At 40.6% G+C, this 20,942-nt stretch overlaps 2 gene segments (V, D, J or C); one reads left to right on the forward strand and one right to left on the reverse strand.

The window, feature by feature from the left end:
• Nucleotides 1–10,089: 10,089 nt before the first annotated feature.
• Nucleotides 10,090–10,664, reverse strand: LOC115367673 (immunoglobulin kappa variable 3-11-like). The segment is given in 2 exon segments: nt 10,090–10,396; nt 10,613–10,664. Coding segments are annotated over 2 exon segments (357 nt in total).
• A 5,118-nt stretch (nt 10,665–15,782) lies between these two features.
• LOC115368132 (Ig kappa-b4 chain C region-like) lies at nt 15,783–17,164 on the forward strand (the record flags this gene model as incomplete). The annotated part of the segment is given in 2 exon segments: nt 15,783–15,813; nt 16,740–17,164. Coding segments are annotated over 2 exon segments (363 nt in total), but the record flags the coding sequence as incomplete, so codon positions are not given.
• Between the last annotated feature and the right edge of the window lie 3,778 nt (nt 17,165–20,942).

The raw sequence follows: 20,942 nt of genomic DNA on the forward strand, positions 1-20,942 counted from the left end.
CTAATACACAATCACACAAACTCTTAATTTAGTAACATGGAATGTACGTGGCATTCGAACTCAGACTAAACGAATTAAAATAATCAATCAACTCATAAAATTAAAGGCTGATATATGCTTTATACAAGAAACACACTTAACAAAGTCTGAACTACAACATTTCAAATTTAAACAATTTGATAAAATTTTTTCATCCACATACAACAGTAAACAAAGAGGCGTCTCAATTTTGATAAATAAAAAGATTCCATTTACCCATAACGCATCTATCATTGACCCAGACGGAAGGTTCATCATTATTACTGCATCCATACATAACCATACATATACACTCGCAAACATATATGGCCCTAACAATGATGATCCATCCTTTTTCCACAACTTCTTCTCCCTTCTGCATAATACGACAAACATCATATTAGCCGGTGACTTCAATACTGTTCTCAATCCCACAGTTGACCGCTCAAGTACCTCTGGCAACTCAAGAAACTGGCACTCCTCCCATATAATAAAACAATACATGGAAGATTATGGACTTGGCGATAGCTGGAGAATGAGAAACCCATCCCTAAAACAATACTCATATCATTCCTCTGTCCATCACTCTTTGTCTAGAATTGACTTTTTCCTCATCAGTAATTCCTTCAACCAGCATATCAGAGAAAACACAATTCACCCAATCATGATCAGTGACCATGCCCCAGTCTCCCTATCAATAAATGTCCAGACAATAATCAAACCTCACACAAGATGGCGATTCAACACATCACTGCTAGAAGACCCCAATTTCAACACAATGATTAAAAGAGAGTGGGCATCCTTCCTGGAGATGAACCACTCTCCAGAAATCTCGCCATCGGTTCTATGGCAAACAGGCAAAGCAGTAATGACAGGAAAAATCATATCATACTCATCATACAGGAAAAAACAACAACAACAATTTGAAAATATTTTAGAACAAAAGATCAAACAATTAACAATTCAATACTCTAATAACCCTAGCGAAGAAATACAGAAAGAATTAAGCCAACTTAAAACCCAAATGGAAACTATTATACACAACAAAACACAATTCATTATTCACCAGCTCAAATATGAAAAAATTCACTACAGTAATAAATCAAGTAAATATCTAGCAAACCTACTACAACACAAAAAAGAGAAAGCAATTATCCCTTCCATCCGTAACTCAGCAGGCACAATCACCCAAAATCCAAAGGACATCAATAATATATTCCAAGAGTTCTACAGTAAACTATATTCCTCAGAACAGGACCCTAATCAATCGGAAATAGACACCTTTCTGAATAACCTGAATCTGCCAACATTATCAACAGACCAAGCTAATACTTTAGATGCACCCATTACCATAGAAGAACTCACAAAATCCCTAAACACCATGCCTAACAATAAATCACCTGGACCAGATGGATTACCAGCAGAGTATTATAAACACTTCTGGGATATCTTATCACCACTATTCTACAGAGTCACAACAGAAATTAAAGCCACCTCTAACATACCCACACATATGAATACTGCTGTAATGTCACTTCTATTAAAACCCAATAAAGATCCAACCTACTCCTCCAGCTACCGTCCACTCTCCTTAATCAATACCGATTTAAAAATAATCACCAAAACATTAGCAACAAGAATAGAGATAGTCACTCCTACGTTAATCCACCCCGACCAGACAGGCTTTATCAAAAATAGACATATCTCAGACAACATGCGGAGACTCTTTAATTTAATTAATATATCACAACAACAACAAAATAAAACCATTATTGTATCACTAGATGCAGAAAAGGCTTTTGACAAAGTAAACTGGACATTTCTTTTCACCACCCTACGCAAATTTGGTTTTGGAGAGTCGTTCATCCACTGGATTAACGATCAGTACTTCCCATCACCCCCACCGATAAATGGTTCCAGACTCTCAACTCACTAACAACTGAATTTTATTGGAAAAACAAGAAACCCAGAATTGCAGTCTCAACTTTACAGAACGGAAAATCACAAGGCGGTCTTGAAGCACCAAACTTTTATTATTACTTTCTATCTAACCAATTACAGTATCTATTCAAATGGACCAAAAAGCACAATTACAATAACTCTTGCTTAGAATTAGAACAAAATCAATGTAATCCGACCTCAATTGCAGACCTTCCCTTCCTTCCACAATCAATCAAGAAACTAGACTACTGTAACAATAACACAAGCTCCTCAACTCTGACAGCCTGGTGGAGAACTCACAAAATCACAAAATCATCACTAGCACCATGTAGATACACTCCAATCTGGCATAACCCGAACTTTGAACTGCACAACACCACTGTTCACTTTCCATCCTGGCAACAAAAGGGAATTACCCATCTCCATCACTTATTCCAGAATAATCAATTTATATCATTCAACACCTTAATCCAGAAGTACGGGGTTGGGAGAGACCAGTTTTTATTATACCAACAACTAAAATCGGTTATTAAATCCAAAATCAACATATCCAACAACACGCTACAACCATCTGAACTAAGCACAGAAATTATGAAAATTACTAATTCAAAAAAAATAGTCTCCAAATTATACAAACTCATATTGATTTCAGATGCCCAAATAACACTCCCATCCACAAAATGGGAGAGGGTAAGTAAGTAAGTAAGTAACATTTATTTGTATAGCACTTTTCACAGAGAAAGCTCACAAAGTGCTTTCCAAGGTTAAAAGGAAACACAACAAAACAAGATTGCATTCAAACAACAAACATGAATGCATACAAACATGAACATAAATAAAATAACACAGTGGGCTCTAGTTTCGCAGACCTGGCGAGGCGGGGGCGTAGCGCAGATGCGCTTCGCCAACTGGGTGTGGCCAGGCGGATTTTCCAAGTTTGGCACGCCGTTCTCGGTGGCGCAAGTACTCCGCTGTCCCTCCTACCGGCAGAGAGGAGGAGAGAAGGCATGGAGTGGGTTTGACACAGCCAATTCACATGTAACCAATCAAATGAGCCCCTGTCCTTGCCTTTAAAATGCGCTGCGTGAAGGCGTAATGAAAGTTTACACAGCTGACAAGGAGGTCTATTGCCGCAGGCGGAGCGGAGCTCAGGAGACCGGCGCGGAGCGGAGACCGGCGAGCAGTGCGGACACGTCACCAAAACCTCACAGGCAGGCTTCCGGAATGTCAGGCACATGAACAATGCAATAAATACCGAAAAAAACACTATTCAATGCTACGATCACAATCAGCACATACATATATCTCCATATCAACTGTCCCGTCACAGCTGATGTCAGATCAAAGGAGACTGGCACAGTTTGTGCTGATCGTGAGGTTTTGGTAATGTGAGGCAGGCAGCCAAACTTCGACTGCGCCGGCTCCGCTCCGCCTTGCGCTGAAAGTAGACGTGGTTTCAGATGGCGAGCTTTTGGCGCACCTCGGCGAAGCCTTTTGGCACGAAACTGTGACTGCGCCAAGCCAAATCTGTCGGCACCTCCCCCCGCTGCGCCGCCACTCCCATCTCGGCGAACCTCCGCCTGCGAAACTTGGAAACTGTCCGCCTCTGCCGTTTCGCCAGTCGAAACTAGCTCTGCGCGGGGTTCGCCTCACTGCGCCACCCCGCGCTGCGCCGGGAAACTAGAGCCCCATAACGTCAGGTGTCAGGTCAACAGGAACGCCTGCCTAAACAAATACGTTTTAAGGTGCTTTTTAAAACTGACAACAGATGCTGCAGCTCTCAGGGTCTGGGGGAGAGTGTTCCACAGTTTAGGCGCAGCTGACTCAAAGGCTCGATCTCCTCGAGTTCTGAGTCTAGTGCAGGGAACTGTCAACAGGTTGTGGTCGGCAGACCTGAGTGTCCTGCCAGGAGTAATAAACATGGAGGAGTTCGGACAAATACTCCGGTGCCTGACCATGCAGAGCTCTAAAAGTTAAAACCAGAACTTTAAACTGGATCCTATAACGCACCGGAAGCCAGTGTAAAGATGCTAGAACAGGAGAAATATGACGGTCTTTTGATGTTTTAGTTAATAGCCTAGCAGCGGCATTCTGCACAAGTTGGAGGCGATCAATAGAGGATTTACTAAGGCACAGAAACAGAGAGTTACAATAATCCAAGCGGGATGACACAAATGCGTGAATAATCATTTCAAGTTCGGCATTTGATACAATAGAACTCAGTTTTGCAATATTTCTCAAGTGAAAGAAGCATGTGCGGGTCAGGGTCAGAATATGTTTATCAAGGTGCATGGCCTGGTCAAAAATAACTCCAAGGTTTCTCAGACTAGAGCGAACATTAGAATTCAGTGATCCAATACGACTAGACACTTTATGGGCAGTGCCTTCAGGGGCGACAATCAGGACCTCAGTCTTAGCCGCATTAAGCTGAAGGAAGTTGTTAGTCATCCAGACATTGATTGCAAACAGACAGTCATGCAGTACGTTCAGATCGTCGGTACTGTCAGGATCAAAGGAGAAATACAACTGAATATCATCGGTATACATATGATAAGAGATACCTTTAAACACATTAATAATGTTGCCGAGAGGCAGCATATACAATGCAAACAGAATCGGTCCTAATACTGACCCCTGAGGCACACCACATGACAAGGGGACTGACTCAGGGGTGTAAGGGCCAGCAGCAACAGAGAAATTTCTACCAGTAAGGTAGGAGGCAAACCAATTAAGGGTGCTGCCGGAAATACCTATGTGGTCACTGAGCCTATCAAGCAGGATCTGGTTGTTACGAGCCAGGCTCTTATTTTGTATGTGCAACCTGTTTTGTGTGACGTGCCACCAGGGGGTGCTGGTCAGTCAGTCAGTGTCAGTGTGTGTGTGCATCCGAGGGGAATGGAGGTGTGTGCCATAGAAAACCGCAGCCACAGTGAGAGTTACATTAGACAGTGCCTCATGTCTCTCAAGACCGTTTATTTTATGTTTTCCGTGTACACAGTGTTTGTTTTTGTTGCCAAATAAAGTGTCGGTCGCCACGGCAGAGTTGACCCGCTGTTGTTGTGTTGTTGCCACTGCGAGCCAGGCTAGTTTAAGTTAGGGTTAGCTAACTAGCCATCCAGAGGATCCTTACTACGGTTCGGACCTGAGGCTGGAGAGGTAACATGGTGATCCACTGTATCAAAAGCGGCGCTGAGGTCGAGCAGAACTAAAATGGTGGATTTGCCACTGTCGGAGGCCATCATGATGTCATTAGACACTCTAAGAAGCGCTGTCTCAGTGGAGTGCATCTGACGGTAACCTGATTGAAATTTGTCAAAGATGTTGTGTCTGTTTAATACAGTGACTAGCTGATTTGCAACCACCTTTTCTAGGACCTTAGATAAAAAGGGTAATTTGGAAATGGGCCTAAAGTTGCTGGGCAGTGAAGGGTCAAGGTTGGGCTTCTTGAGAAGTGGTTGAACGATCGCCTGTTTAAAATAAGAGGGAAAGCAGCCAGACACAAGTGAAGTGTTGATAATGTGAAGCAGAGAAGAGCCAATGGAACCAGTAACTTTTTTCAGTAGTGATGTGGGTAAGATATCTAACGGACAGGAAGAGGATTTTGTGCTGCTGACTAGCTCAGTTAAGTCATGTAGGGAGATTGGTGAAAAGCAGTCCAGTATTGACTGACGTTTGGGACAGGCTGGGGGAGGGGCTGAAAAGGGGGTTATACTTGCGCTAACACAGGCCACTCTGCCAACAAAAAATGATAAAAATTTATTACAGTCTTCAACTGAAGAGACAGGTACTACAGAGGGCTGAGAAGCCACAAGATTATTTATAATATCAAAAACGACCTTGGGATTTCGCTTGTTGGAGGAGATGAGGTCAGCAAAATAAGTGGCCCGGGCTGCTTTGACCATGGAGTTATACTCAGTTAAAAGTTCTCTAAAATGCAGGCGATGCACCTGGAGCCTGGTGGACTTCCACAGGCGTTCAGCACGCCGCCATTTGCGCCTCAAACAACGAATGTCATTGTTGATCCAGGGGGTGGAATTGACAGTGGCAACTGTGCGAATTTTCAGGGGAGCAATTCTGTCTAAACTAAGTGAGCAGAGTAAGTTAAAAGAATCAACTAGGGAACTGACATCACCTTCCTCACAGAGAAGTTGCTTTGAGTGGTCATTATAAACAGAAGCAAACTTCTCAGCAGACAGATCATTTAACATACGTGAACAAATAACACGCTTACTAACAATACAGTCAGTGTTAATACATACATTAAAAAGAATGCAGTTATGATCAGTCACGGGCAGCTCCTCAGAGCCAGTGATGTCCAGGTGTAGTCCAAATGTAAAAACCAAGTCCAAGGTGTTGCCCTTAATGTGAGTTGGGCCTCTGACATGTTGAGTAAAATTCAAAGAGTCAGTGACCTTTAAAAAGTTTACAACAAAACTGTTCGTGATGTCATTCACAGGCACGTTAAAATCACCAAGAAGGAGAATTTTCTCAAATTTGATAATGGATGCGAGGAGATCACTAAAGAAGAAAAAAGGGCCATTAAAACCAGGAGGGCGGTAAATCAAAACACAGTAAAATGGGTTAGCACGCCCAACTTTAGTCACTAAGAGATCAAACGAGGTGTAAGTTCCCAAGGTCACCCCGCGGGTGGAGAGACAGTCCTTATACACCACAGCTAGCTCCCAGTTCCCAGTAACTGACCTGACTCACTGGGACTTCTCCTACTGGTTTCACTCTGCAGCTGCTCTCATTCTGCACTCTGCCTCATGCCTCTCTCTCTCTCTGTGTCTCTTTCTCTCTCTCTCTTATTAAATCTTTAAATAACCATTTGTTTTTCTTTCAGTAATGCTGATACTCTATATATGTTATAACAATAATTTAAAAAATCCTTTTACCAAATAAATTGTCTTTACATTTATTATTAGAAAATTAGCAGTTGCCTCATGATGCTCAGTCTTTTGTCCTAATCTACACTGATATTATAACATGGGGATGGAGGAGTAGATAGATTTACAAGGATACAAGGATACAAGGAAGTTTATTTGTCATTATACAACAGGTTGAATAATGAAATTAAAGTGTGGTTCCCTCTTGATTGATTAATTGATTGTATAGAAAATAAAATTATTAAACATGGAGGAGTGCAGATGGTGCATTTAGTAGTCTCACAGCCTGAGGGAAGAAGCTGCTCTGTAGTCTGGTTGTACGGCAGCGAATACTTCTGTATCTTTTGCCTGATGGCAGCAGGGTGAACAGGCTGTGGCTGGGGTGGGTGTTGTCTTTTAGGATCCTTTTGGCTCTGCGCAGGCACCTCACCTCCCCGATATCACTATTTTAGGCTCAGCTGGCATACATACTGTTTTATAAAATTTCAAAGTGCACCAGAAAAGGATGCTTCCTGGGCATAGTATTGTGATTGCACCAATAATCATTCCATATTGTTTATTCCTGTTTTTTTTTTTTTTTGTTTTGGTTTTTTTGGTTTTTTTGGCTGGAGCAAAAATCACTCTCATATAGCGAAAGTGTAATTTTCATGATTCAAAGTCACAAAAATAAAATACAGTATCATCTGCATATGGGAACATCTTATAAATTTGATTTCTAATTTTCATGCTTGAAATACTTTTGTGTGTGCATAAAGCCTCTACAAAGGGCTGATGTACTCAGGCAAATAAAAGGGATGACAAAGGACGTCACTGATGTATTCCCATTTCCTAAGAAGTATCTGGAAAATGTGAATACAAAGGTTTAAGATCATCATATATTATTGGACTTGTGGCCCGTTTTAAAGAATTCTTGTTTTAAGAGGGTGAAGAGGAAACATTTGAATGGATGGGGAGTTGAAAAGTCAAATGAGAGACACTGGGCTGAATGATCACATTTCTGAATTGATGTCTGCTTCACAGATCTTAAAAAAAAAATCAAATAATTAATTGAAAAGTGTTATTTAATTTTTTATTGTTATGTTTTTCTGATGGAGTGATAACACTTGAATGTTGGCATGATTGAACAACACCATAAATTTAAAGGAAGGCCACAATTTAAAAAGATTACTTAAATTCTGAATGTTGTATCAGGGTTTCATGATATATATATTCAAATAGATAGATAGATAGATAGATAGATTTACTTTATTGATCCCAAACTGGGCAATTCCCATATATATACACTACCGGTCAAAAGTTTTAGAACACCCCAATTTTTCTAGTTATTTATTGCAATTCAAGTCGTTCAAGTCCAATGAATAGCTTGAAATGGTACAAAGGTAAGTGGTGAACTGCCAGAGGTTGAAAAAAAATGGAAGGTTACCCAAAACTGAAAAATAATGTACATTTCAGAATTATACAAAAAGGCCTTTTTCAGGGTACACAAAATGTGTTAACAATTTAAAGCTGTTCTGCAGCAATGGAGGTTGATCAAGCCTTGAAAGCTGGTGCTACTAATTACTACAGGTGTTCCAACTTTTCTTGATTGCTTACAACCCCTTCTGTCTGCCTAAAAGCAGTATTGGAACACACTGTGGTACCATACCCTCATGAGCATCATTTGAACAGTATTGTACTGCAGAAAGTTAGTGTGTTGCTACAAAAATGGCGAGAAAAAGGCAATTAACTATGGAAGAGAGACAGACCATCATAACACTTAAAAATGTAGGTCTTTCCCACAGAGAAATTGCAAAGAAAGTCAAGTTGTCAGTGAGTACAGTTTCCTTCACCATCAAAAGGCACTCAGAAACTGGGGGAAACTCTGACAAGAAGAGGTCTGGCAGACCCAAAGCCACAACTGAATTAGAGGAAAAGTTTCTGAGAGTTAACAGCTTGCGTGATAGGCGGCTCACAGGACAACAGCTTCAAGCACAGCTTAATAGTGGTCGTAGTAAGCAAGTCTCAGTTTCAACTGTGAAGAGAAGACTTCGAGCTGCAGGTTTAACAGGACGAGTTGCAGCAAGAAAGCCATTGCTAAGACGTCAGAATAAGACAAAGAGGCTTGCCTGGGCCATGAAACACCGCCATTGGACTACTGAAGACTGGAAGAAGGTATTATGGACTGATGAATAAAATTTAAAATCTTTGGTTCATCACGCAGGATCTTTGTACGCCATCGAGTAGGCGAAAGGATGGTTCCACAGTGTGTGACATCAACTGTCAAACATGAAGGAGGAAGAGTGATGGTCTGGGGCTGGTTTGCTGGATCCAGGGTCGGTGACTTGTACAGAGTGAGAGGCACCCTGAACCAAAACGGCTACCACAGCATTCTGCAGCGCCATGCAGTACCCTCTGGTATGCGCCTAGTTGGTCAGGGGTTCATCCTACAGCAAGATAATGACCCAAAACATAAGTTCAAGCTATGCCAGAACTACCTCAGGAAAAAAGAAGAAGATGGTAAACTTGAAAACATGTAGTGGCCAGCACAGTCTCCAGACTTAAACCCCATCGAGCTAGTTTGGGATGAACTGGACAGAAGACTGAAAGCAAAGCAACCTACAAGTGCCACACATTTATGGGAACTTCTGCAACAGATTTGGGAAGAGCTTTCTGAAGAATATCTGATTTCTATTGTAGAAAGAATGCCTCGAGTGTGGTCAGCTGTTGTATCTGCCAAAGGTGACTACTTTGATTAGTCAAAAGTTTAGAATACATTTTGGTCTATAAATTGATTCCATGATTTCTTTTTTAACTCCAGTTGCTTATTTGTACTATGCTTTCATTTCAGAGTGCAATGAGACATTAAACTGAATAATTTTCATTAAAAAACTGGAAAAATTGGGGTGTTCTAAAACTTTTGACCGGTAGTGTATATATTCCCAAATATAGTTTTCTGGTAAATTTCAAATGAAATATTAAAAAAAAAAATTCAACTCTCAGTTTCACTGAAGTGTTACACTCACTTTTTATACACACTGATCCTGTTTCAGACTCTAATTTAATCTTTCTAAAACAAAGGGGTGTGGGGGTTGTGCATACTGTATATTTTTGGTATATGATTAACTGAAGGAATTATAATATTTTCATGAAGAAAATACAATTATTTTATGTGATTACTGTCTCTCCCATGAAACCTCTGCTGTCTCTGCAGCTGTTGAGTCAGATCAGTTCCTCTCCAGCTGAGGGAGGTTTTTGTACAACGTTGTTTCACTGTGTAAACGGGTAGCTGTTACGATGCTGACAGTAGTAAACTCCTGAATCTTCAGCCTGGACTCCACTGATGGTCAGAGTGTAGTCAGATCCAGATCCACTTCCACTAAAACGACTTGAAACTCCAGACTGAAGGGTTGTAGCATCATATATCAGGAGTTTAGGAGCTTCTCCAGGTTTCTGAAGGTACCAATGGAGGAAGCTAAAACTTCTACTGGCTTTACATCTGATAGAGACAGTCTGTCCTGGACTAACAGACTGAGATCCAGGAGACTGAGTCAGAGTGATTTCTCCTGATGAATCTGGAAAATATCCAAAAGAGCAGAAGGGTTATTGAGACAAATACAGCTTGGAGAAAGATGATGAATATGAAAACAGAAGAGGAGGATTTCTTTAACATGGAGAACAGATGGAAGAAGGTGAATGCTGCTGGTCTCAGTGTTTCTCCATCACAGCAGAAGATGATTGTGGTAAAGCTGGTTGCATCCTGAAACCAAGTTTTCAGAAGAGAGTCTCACCCTGAACCAGGAGCCCCAGGGTGCCCAGCAGGAGAATCTGTGACATCATCATTGTGCTGCCGGCGTGTCAGTGGCTCTGAAAGGCCTGGACAGTCACTGATCAACACTGGCCTCTTAACGGGTGGAGAGCAGAGAGGCAGGACACATATGCAAACACACACACACACACACACACACACACACACACAGAAAATCACACAGAGCCAGTGAAGTGCGGCTCTCCACATCATGTTTTTCCACTTCAGTGCTCAGAGAAGTGACTAAATTATCATCATTTAAATGTGTTTTTTAGATTATGCTGATCATGTGAATGTATTTAAATTTACTTATACTTGTGTTTGTGAATGCTGTTTAAAATTGACTATTATTCATGTATTTTTTTTAATGTAATTAATTTAATTCAATTTGAAATCCTTATGCATTGTCTCTGTTTACCTTTCTGTACTTTAAATGTGTTGTACTGAACTTTACTGCACTGTCCCTGCACTGTACCAACGTTGTTAGAGGAGCTAAATAAATAAGTCGTACCTCAGTTTTGATTAATTTAAAGTCAATTGATTAATCAGAAAATGAGGCACTGATACTTTTGACGTAATGAATTCTTGTTGTAAAGCTTTTGAAAATCTGTCACAATCCCAGGAAGAGGTCTACTAGAGCAGGACCAGCACTCTGAAGTTTAGTATAATTATAAAGTATAAGGCAGGATATCATCGGAATAAAAAGATGTAACATCATGTGATCTCCAGTTGCAAACCATAAAACAATTTGATTTGTCCTCAGTTTCTGGCTCAAACACTGATGTGAATAAAACACCCTTGATGTGTCCCCCATCCAGGTAACACAGAAACCACATCTGACCTGAGCAGGTGATTGCCTGATGTCATCGCCTCGGGAGGCGTCCTGGCAAGATCCCACTGTGGCCAAAGTCACAAAAACAATAAACAATTATCTTACAGAGTGGACCTTTACTCATTTTGTGTTCTTTCCCCACCTTTTCCCAGTTTTTCTTTGGCATTTCTGCTTTGCTGGACAGTGACAGTAGAGACTGGCAAGAAAGACAGAGGAGAGAGGGGGTGGGACATGCAGCATAGGGCCTGAGCCAGAATCAAACCCAGACCACTGCAATAACAATCAAGTACGTGCTCTACCAGGTGATCCACAAGGATGCCCCACAAGGGGGAGCTATGGGTCATTGGGGCACTCACTTGTTATTTTTTTTATGATTCTTTTGGTCTTCACTTCTTTTTTGTTGAAGACTTTTCAAGTTGTGCTAGAAGGCTCACAGAAGGCTAGACGGCTCTTTGTGTTCATTATTAGCTTTTGTTTGTTTATCTCAGTTTCACCCAACAGCAATCCTGTAATGGTGCTCTATCATCAAATTTCTACATTGTCACCACCAAAACAGTTTGTTTGTGTGTGTGTGTGTGTGTGTGTGTGTGTGTGTGTGTGTGTGTGTGTGTGTGTGTGTGTGTGTGTGTGTGTGTGTTTGTCCTCAGTGAACTGTATCAGTCCCTGCAGTAGCTTCCACCTGCAGCAGTCACTTCAGTTTCTGTTCAGTCTGACTGAGGGAGGTTTTTGTACGACGCTTTTTCACTGTGTAAACAGACGCTGACTGTTGATTTTGTGGCGACTCTGACAGTAGTAAACTGCTGCATCTTCAGCCTGGACTCCACTGATGGTAAATGTGTAGTCACTCCTTGATCCACTGCCTGTAAAACGACCTGGAATCCCTGATGCTCGATGATTACCCAAGTAAATCAGTCGTTTAGGAGCTTCTCCATCTCTCTGTTGGTACCAGGCCAAGAAGTAAACTGTACTGCCATCTGTAGAATTACAGTCATTGCAATAAGTAACCACAGGATTGGTTTTACATGTGATGGTGATGGAGGCTCCCAAAGCAGCCCTCACTGCTCCAGGCTGAGTCACTGTGACCTGGCCTCTGGACTCTGAGGACACACAGACAAAAACACAAAGCAGTGTCATGCTTTTCTCCGCTTCATTTCAGAGGGACGGATCTTCATAGAGGAGAGGACTTTGATTCTCTGGACTTTACCTGTCAAGCAGCAGCAGAGGAGAGTCCAGATGAGGATGGAGCTCAAAGTCATGTTTGGATGAAGAGGATTTCTGGGGCTTCTGTTGTCATGAAGGACAGCTGTCAGTCATCCAGTCTTCAACTCTCAGGACTATAAACTCTCCCAGAGCACTGGAGCATGGTGCTGCTGATGCAAAGTGGCTCTCTATGGAAATGCTCTGACCCACTCCAACAGGGACACACATTACTCTCATCAGGATGTTAATCATTGGATTAATTTAATCAATTTAACAAACTGTTGATTGAGCTGTTTTTTTTTTTTATCTTGTTATGTATAACATTTTTCTCCAAGAATTTCTTCTCTGTTGTTTTATTGTGGCAGAATTTGATTGATTTTTGCTGTGACTGACTGAAGGATGTTTCCTGTTCTCATGTCACTGCTGTACAAACAGAGATATCAAAGCTTGATAAATAGAAGAAGTCCGTTTATAGCAAGAGGGTACATCTTTCATCATTTATCTTCACTAGTGAAACTTCTGAATCTTCAGTGTTTCTTAATATGGATGAATGATAATGAAAGATAATGAAAAAAGGGGGAAAAAATAAGTTTGCTCTTTGATGCTTATTGAAAATTTATTTGACAGTTTTAATGGTCCAGTCACTTTATTGTCACTTCTTCTGTTGAACGTAGACAAAATGTTCTTTTTTTACATTCATTTCTTTTGTAATTTTTCTGATTATCTGACTTTTTTTAAAAACCCTCAAATGTGAAGCAATACAGTTTTTTGTTTTTAAAAACAACTGCATATTCTGCCAGTAAATTTTGTAACTTTTTGTTGTGAAAAAATGTAAACTGTTTAACTCACCGATTTTACAAGACTAATGCTTTGAACAGCATGCCAAATCTTCATTAGTACTAATAATAATCCTCTATCATCAATATAAATTCTCAACAAAATACTGAAGTTGTTTAATTCAGCAAGTTAGAAAAGTTATTCCTGTCAGTGAACTTGATCTTAATTTTATTTTTTCAGTTATGGAGTGTATTTGTTGCCGTGTTTCAGTCGTGAACACAACTGTAGTAAACTGTCTGTCACAACATGTTGTCCTCCACAAAGAAATCTCGGTGGTCAAACGATTTAATCTCCAGTGGATAATTTGTAATTATCAAACACTGATGTTTTAGGTTATTAAAACTTTGTACATCGGAGCAAGAGGGTACAGCTTTCAACCTTTATTTTTAACAGTGAAACTTGTCTGTTGCCATGGTTCAGCAGTGATGCCTATCTGTTGCCATGGTTACTGCAGTCAGAAGGAAATGAAAAATTGGAGATTCCCCTTTTGGACATTAAAACAAATTTGCAATGTTAAGGGACAAAATATATCAGGATTAGAAATAAAAAGCAGGGTGTCATCAGCATAAAGGGATTAAACATAAAATGGATCTTTACAAACCACTGAAGTCCTGAACCAAATAAAAGTCGTAACAATGGAAACCCTTCAAGTGTCCCCATTTTTAATAGAAGCTTGAAGACTGTGACTCATTTCTAAATATGAAGACCTCCTGTGCACAAGATGGTACTTCTATCCATTTTATAAAGGCTGCACTAAAATAACTTCAGCAAAGTAAGTGATTGAAAGTGTGTGCTTGTGTTTGGACTGAATCAGTCATCACAGTCTTGAAGGTTGAGAAGGAACAGCTCAGTGGATGGAAAACAGACTTTAAGAAGGTCAGAGGTCAAACATAAACACAGCTGTACACATACAAACACAGCAAAGAATATTTATTGGAGCATTTTAGGTCATTTAAAGCAGTTAAAGTTTCAAGTATGATGAACTAAGATGGTGAGAGAATATTGTACCGCAGATGTATGAGAGAAATTTATGTGTTTTATTTCACTGGTGAAGAAATCAGTTTCACTGCAAAAAAAATAAATAAAAATAAATATTGACCATTTTTCATATGGTTTGAATGTAAGTAGTGTTGCAAAGGGGTGGAAAGTTTCCGGTAAATTTCCCGGAAAGTTTCCGAAGATTCCCATGGGAATTTTTGCTCTGGAATATTGGAAATTTTCAGAAGATTTTTGTTGTCACTTTTTTTTCAATTTTTCCGAAAATTCCCGGGAAAATTCGGCTCGGGAATTTTGGGAATTTTCGTTTTTCTTGTCATCAATTTGAATGAGGTTTTTAAAAAGTTTCCATGGAAATTTAAGCTTGGGAATTTTGGAAATTTTAGTTTTTGTTGTTTTTAACTTAAGGTGAATGGGGCAAAAATAAACAATAATCAATGAAATGAATGTCAACATCAATATCACCATTTTGGAAATGGAAACCCTAATCTCCTGAACTCACGACTCACCTCTAACCCAAAGACCACAATACCAGCATACTGTAAAATCATCATCCGCATACCCAAGTGTGTGAAATAAAACTTAAATATAAACAGTCAACTTTGCATTTTGGTGGAAACAAATGACAAATGTAGCATGATTCAATGCAAATTCAACTGTCCACCATGATTCACATATGCAAATAATTTCGAGCACATCTGATCATCATCAATCAGTAGCCTATACTCCACTAGGCTACAGCACTTCCACTGAGACAGACGATCATCACATCAGCATCACGATTCAATTTCCTGCATTTCTATGCATTTTAATGGGTAGTTGAACCACTTCATATGCACACCTTAACAATAGTACTGCACACAGTCCTATGCCTGAATTAACACAGTTTGACTCAGCTAGGGAAAATTCCCGAAAATTCCCTGGAAATTCATTATAATGTAACATGTTTGCATGCATATCTGCTTATAACAAACCAAAATGTTTATTATGTATACATGTATATGACCAGGTGAATGCAGTGAATATAAATTCCCCCAAAATTCCCGTTTATTCCCGTTAATTCCTGTTAATTTCCAAAAATTCCCATGGAAATGTTCCAACTTTGAAAATTCCGGGAATTTTGCAACACTAAATGTAAGTGATAATATATCAGTCAGTTGTTATTAAGTTTTAAAGCCTGAGGCTGATCTCAGTGAGTTTGTTGTTTTCAAAGTGAGAGAGCCGTGTCTCTCTACAGTCAGAGGTTTTTGTACGGCGGCTCACTGAGTTTGTATCACTGTGGTACACTTTTGGTGGAGGAACCAGACTGAATGTTGACTGTAACTACCTTTAATTTCTCCATAAACTCAAATTCAGTTTCTAGTCTCTCTTTATGGTTTTTATTCTTTGATTTTTATTCTTCCATTCTTTCGGTTCTTAGTCTTTAGCCTGATATTTAAAATTAAATGGTGCTTAAGTAACAATGACATCTTATATGTCTCTTAATATTGATGAAAAATAATGAAAAGGAAAAATAGAATAAGTTTGCTGTTTGATTTTTGTGGAAAATTCATTTTACAGTTTATGGAGTCAGGTAATTTTATTGTCTACAAAAAAGCAGTTTTATATATTCATCTTTAAAGTTATTCTGATAATCTGACTGTTTGAAAAACTCTCGAATCTGAAGTAATATCATTACAAAAAAGCAAAAAAAAAAAAAAAAAACATAAAAAGGGTGTGTATTCTGCCTGACAATTTGTGTATTTTTTGTTTGTTTTATCGGTGTCATATATGAAAACATTTAATATGTTTAACATTCTACTAATGCATTAAACAACATGCCAAATCTTCATTAGTGCTAATAATAATCCTCAACAAATTCTCAACAAAATACTGAAGTGGTTTAAATCAGCAAGTTAGAAAAGTTGTTGCTGTCAGTGAACGTGATCTTAATTTTATTTTTTTCAGTTATGGAGTGTATTTGTTGCCATGTTTCAGTCGTGAACACAACTGTAGTAAACTGTCTGTCACAACATGTTGTTCTCCACAAAGAAATCTCGGTGGTAAAAAGATTTAACCAGTTTCATCAAATCTCTCCCAGTGCTGAATCATCTGAGAAAGATCCTCAGAACCAGCAGCCTCCTCTGCCCTCCATGTTCTCCTCCTGCAATCCACAGGATGGACTTTATTTTCCCTCAAATTAACTTCTTTTATCCTCTCTCTCTCTCTCTCTCTCTCTCTCTCTCTCTCTCTCTCTCTCTCTCAGTGGTTAACACCCGTCCCACCCTGACGGTGCTGCCCCCCTCCAGAGAGGAGCTGCGGCAGGGGAGGGCCACGCTCATGTGCCTGGCCAACAAGGGCTTCCCCTCAGACTGGAGGCTGGCCTGGAAGGTGGACGGCAGCAGCAGCAGCAGCAGCAGCTGGGAGCAGAGCAGGAGCCCCGGGGTGCTGGAGAAGGACGGCCTCTACAGCTGGAGCAGCACCCTGAGGCTCACTGCAGACCAGTGGAGCAAGCTGGGCTCTGTCACCTGTGAGGCCACCCAGGGCTCCCAGGCTCTGCAGGCCGAGACACTGAGGAGAGACCAGTGTCCCCAGTAACTGACCTGACTCACTGGGACTTCTGCTACTGGTTTCACTCTGCAGCTGCTCTCACTCTGCACTCTGCCTCATGTCTCTCTCTCTCACAAGCATCATTATATCTTCTAATCATAATGTTTTCTTGCTTGCACTTATGTCAGTATTCTCTCCATGTTAAGAAAATAAAGATATTTTCACCAAATCAGCTCTGTTTCCATGAACATCATTACAAGTGCTGAGTTTAGTTGACAGGTTTATGTTAAACTGGTTTTTATTTTCTTCATAACACAACATAACTGAAACATAACTTCACGGCTATCAGAATTTGTCCTTCAATACTTTGCAGCAAATATACTGACTTTGGAAAAATTAAACATGAAAAATGTGTGTCACACATTTCATCAACATTTGTTCATTTGTCTCACTGGTACTAATTCATGAAAAAAAATGGATTTCCAGAAATTAGACGTTTCTGTCACTTCTTAATCTTTTCGTTTTGCAGACCTGGTGAGGCAGGGTGTGTCCAAGTGGATTTTGCAAGTTTGGCACGCCATGCGCCTTGGCGCAACTACTGCGCCGTTCCTCCTACCGGTGCAAAGGAGGAGAGAAGGCGTGGTGTGGGTTTGACACAGCCGATTCACTTTAAACCAATCAAATGAGCCCCTGTCCTCGCCTTTAAAATGCGCTGCGCGAAGGCATATTGGAAGTCTACACAATTGACATGGACGAAGAGAGCAGCCACATCACACACTCATTGAGGCCAGTCTTGGCTGCTGGAATGTTGCTGGAGCTACCTGCCATCCATCTGTCCACCCATCCATCTAACCACCCATCCATCTAACCATCCATCCATCCATGCATCTATCCTTACATTCGTCTTCCTGAGTCCCCTGTCTTTCCATTACCTACCTGCCTCGCATCTCTCTTTTTCCAGCTCTGTCACCGTCTGTTAAAGTTATTGATTTTTACGAGCAAATATAAATTTTACTGTGAAGCCCCCATTTTTAATGAATGTTTTTACCTCAAAGGATAATCCTCACCATATTCATATAAATAGCCTACATATTTGTTTTGCAACTTTCGACTCCATCACTTACTGATGCAACAACACACTAGAGATTAAAACAAAATCCGGTTCATGAAAGCTTTTACATTTGCTGTTCTAAATACCCAGTGTCTGGCAAGGAACTGATGCATTTTACATTTTCGATTTGTGTGGAATCACGGCTAGCCGTGCTAAAATGAAAAAAAAAAACCTCTTCACTGAAAATATTACTCCGCCCGGCAATGTTATTGCCCGAGTCTGTGTGGTTTCCATGGCAACAAGAAACGTTTCACTGAAAACCCGCATCAAAAGACGCTGTCAAATTTGTTAGTCTACATAATGGACCGTTTTGTTGCCAATTTTGATTTATCTGGTGAACTAAGTTTGGATAAATGACTGAACGAGGAAGACAAGACAGAAGAGAAAAAGGAGAGATACACGAGAGTGACGAGTGAAGAGCTGGATCAGCTGGAGAGGTCAGGAAATGAAGCCGGTACGGCCCGGTCAACGTCTTGGACCATCAAATGTCTACAAGACTACCTGACAAACACCAGGCAAACAGCTGATTTCTCAGCTGTAAGTAAAGAAGAGCTGAACAAGATCCTCCGTGAATTTTATGGAGCTTTAATTTGTACAATAGAGAATGAAATGCGGAGTCAGCACCACGGACAGTACCTGTAAGATTTTCCACGGAGATGTGCGGGTATAGCTTTTTTCTTGTTATTAATGTGGTAATGTTATCAGTTATTAATTAGCCTACTAATCGTTATTAATTTGTTTAGTCTTTATGAGTTGCCTAGGCCATTGATTGAATTAATTTGTCAATTTGTTTGCATCTGTACACTGAAGTGAACATTTAATAAATCAACACATCTGTGAAAACTGTTGTCTTTATTTCAGAGGTAAATTGATAACAGCCTGAAAAGGTGATTAGCAAAAGCCCCTGAAAGGTGGGGTTGAAATTATATAACTCTGTTCAGCCTGAATGTGACTGCTTACTGTTACACTATATTACCAAAAGTATTCGCTCACCCATTCAAATGATCAGAATCAGGTGTCCTAATCACTTGGCCTGGCCACAGGTGTATAAAATCAAGCACTCAGGCATGCAGACTGTGAAACAAGACATTTGTGAAAGAATGGGCCGCTCTCAGGAGCTCAGTGAATTCCAGCGTGGAACTGTCATAGGATGCCACCTGTGCAACAAATCCAGTCGTGAAATTTCCTCGCTCCTAAATATTCCACAGTCAACTGTCAGCTCTATTATAACAAAATGGAAGCGTTTGGGAACAACAGCAACTCAGCCACGAAGTGGTAGGCCACGTAAAGTGACGGAGAGGGGTCAGCGGATGCTGAAGCGCATAGTGCAAAGAGGTGGCCGACTTTCTGCACAGTCAATTGCTACAGAGCTACAAACTTCATGTGACCTTCAGATTAGCCCAAGTACAGTACGCAGAGAGCTTCATGGAATGGGTTTCCATGGCCGAGCAGCTGCAGCCAAGCCACACATCACCAAGTGCAATGCAAAGCGTCGGATGCAATGGTGTAAAGCACGCCGCCACTGGCCTCTAGAGCAGTGGAGACGCGTTCTCTGGAGTGATGAATCACGCTTTTCCATCTGGCAATCTGATGGACGAGTCTGGGTTTGGAGGTTGCCAGGAGAACGGTACATTTCAGACTGCATTGTGCCGACTGTGAAATTTGGTGGAGGAGGAATTATGGTGTGGGGTTGTTTTTCAGGAGCTGGGCTTGGCCCCTTAGTTCCAGTGAAAGGAACTTTGAATGCTTCAGGATACCAAAACATTTTGGACAATTCCATGCTCCCAACCTTGTGGGAACAGTTTGGAGCGGGCCCCTTCCTCTTCCAACATGACTGTGCACCAGTGCACAAAGCAAGGTCCATAAAGACATGGATGACAGAGTCTGGTGTGGATGAACTTGACTGGCCTGCACAGAGTCCTGACCTGAACCCGATAGAACACCTTTGGGATGAATTAGAGCGGAGACTGAGAGCCAGGCCTTCTCGACCAACATCAGTGTGTGACCTCACCAATGCGCTTTTGGAAGAATGGTCAAAAATTCCTATAAACACTCTCCTCAACCTTGTGGACAGTCTTCCCAGAAGAGTTGAAGCTGTAATAGCTGCAAAAGGTGGACCGACATCATATTGAACTCTATGGGTTAGGAATGGGATGGCACTTCAGTTCATAGTATGAGTAAAGGCAGGTGAGCGAATACTTTTGGTAATATAGTGTACTTTTGCTGCTTAGCCACATTAATCGGAGCTGATGTTAAATTGGAGTGACACACCGCCAGCTGAAATAAAACATCTGCCGGTGAGTTTATGAAAAGATTGTTTGTTGTGGTGCCGACACTGGAAAACAGTAGCCTATATTTAAATATAACTGTTCATATAAGATGGTTGTAGATAGACTAAAGATCAGCTATGCTGCTGTGTCGCTGTAACGGCACCTGTTAGATTAAAAATGACTGAGAAGTCGGCAGAAGTATAACTATCAGTCCATGAAAAAAATATTTTTTTGCAGCGGATATTCTAGTAACATGATTGAGCTATCAGAGCAGTTTTGTGTTGCTATCTGTGGTATTTATTCAGTTTTGGGAAATCACGATGTCTAGAAAACATGATAAGCCCAAGTTGGCTGGCTGACAGGGACTAGTTAACGTCAGATCTCTCAGATTTCCACTGAAACTGAGAGAATAGGCCTACTAGCAAAAAAAAACGTTTACATTTTGGCAGCGAAATGCCCACAGTATGAATACATTTTGATTATACATTTTATTTTGTTGGTAGTAGTTGTATAATCGCATTATTACACTCGAGGGTGT

Source organism: Myripristis murdjan, chromosome 11 (genome assembly GCF_902150065.1).
Source record: "Myripristis murdjan chromosome 11, fMyrMur1.1, whole genome shotgun sequence".
Lineage (NCBI taxonomy): Eukaryota > Metazoa > Chordata > Actinopteri > Holocentriformes > Holocentridae > Myripristis > Myripristis murdjan.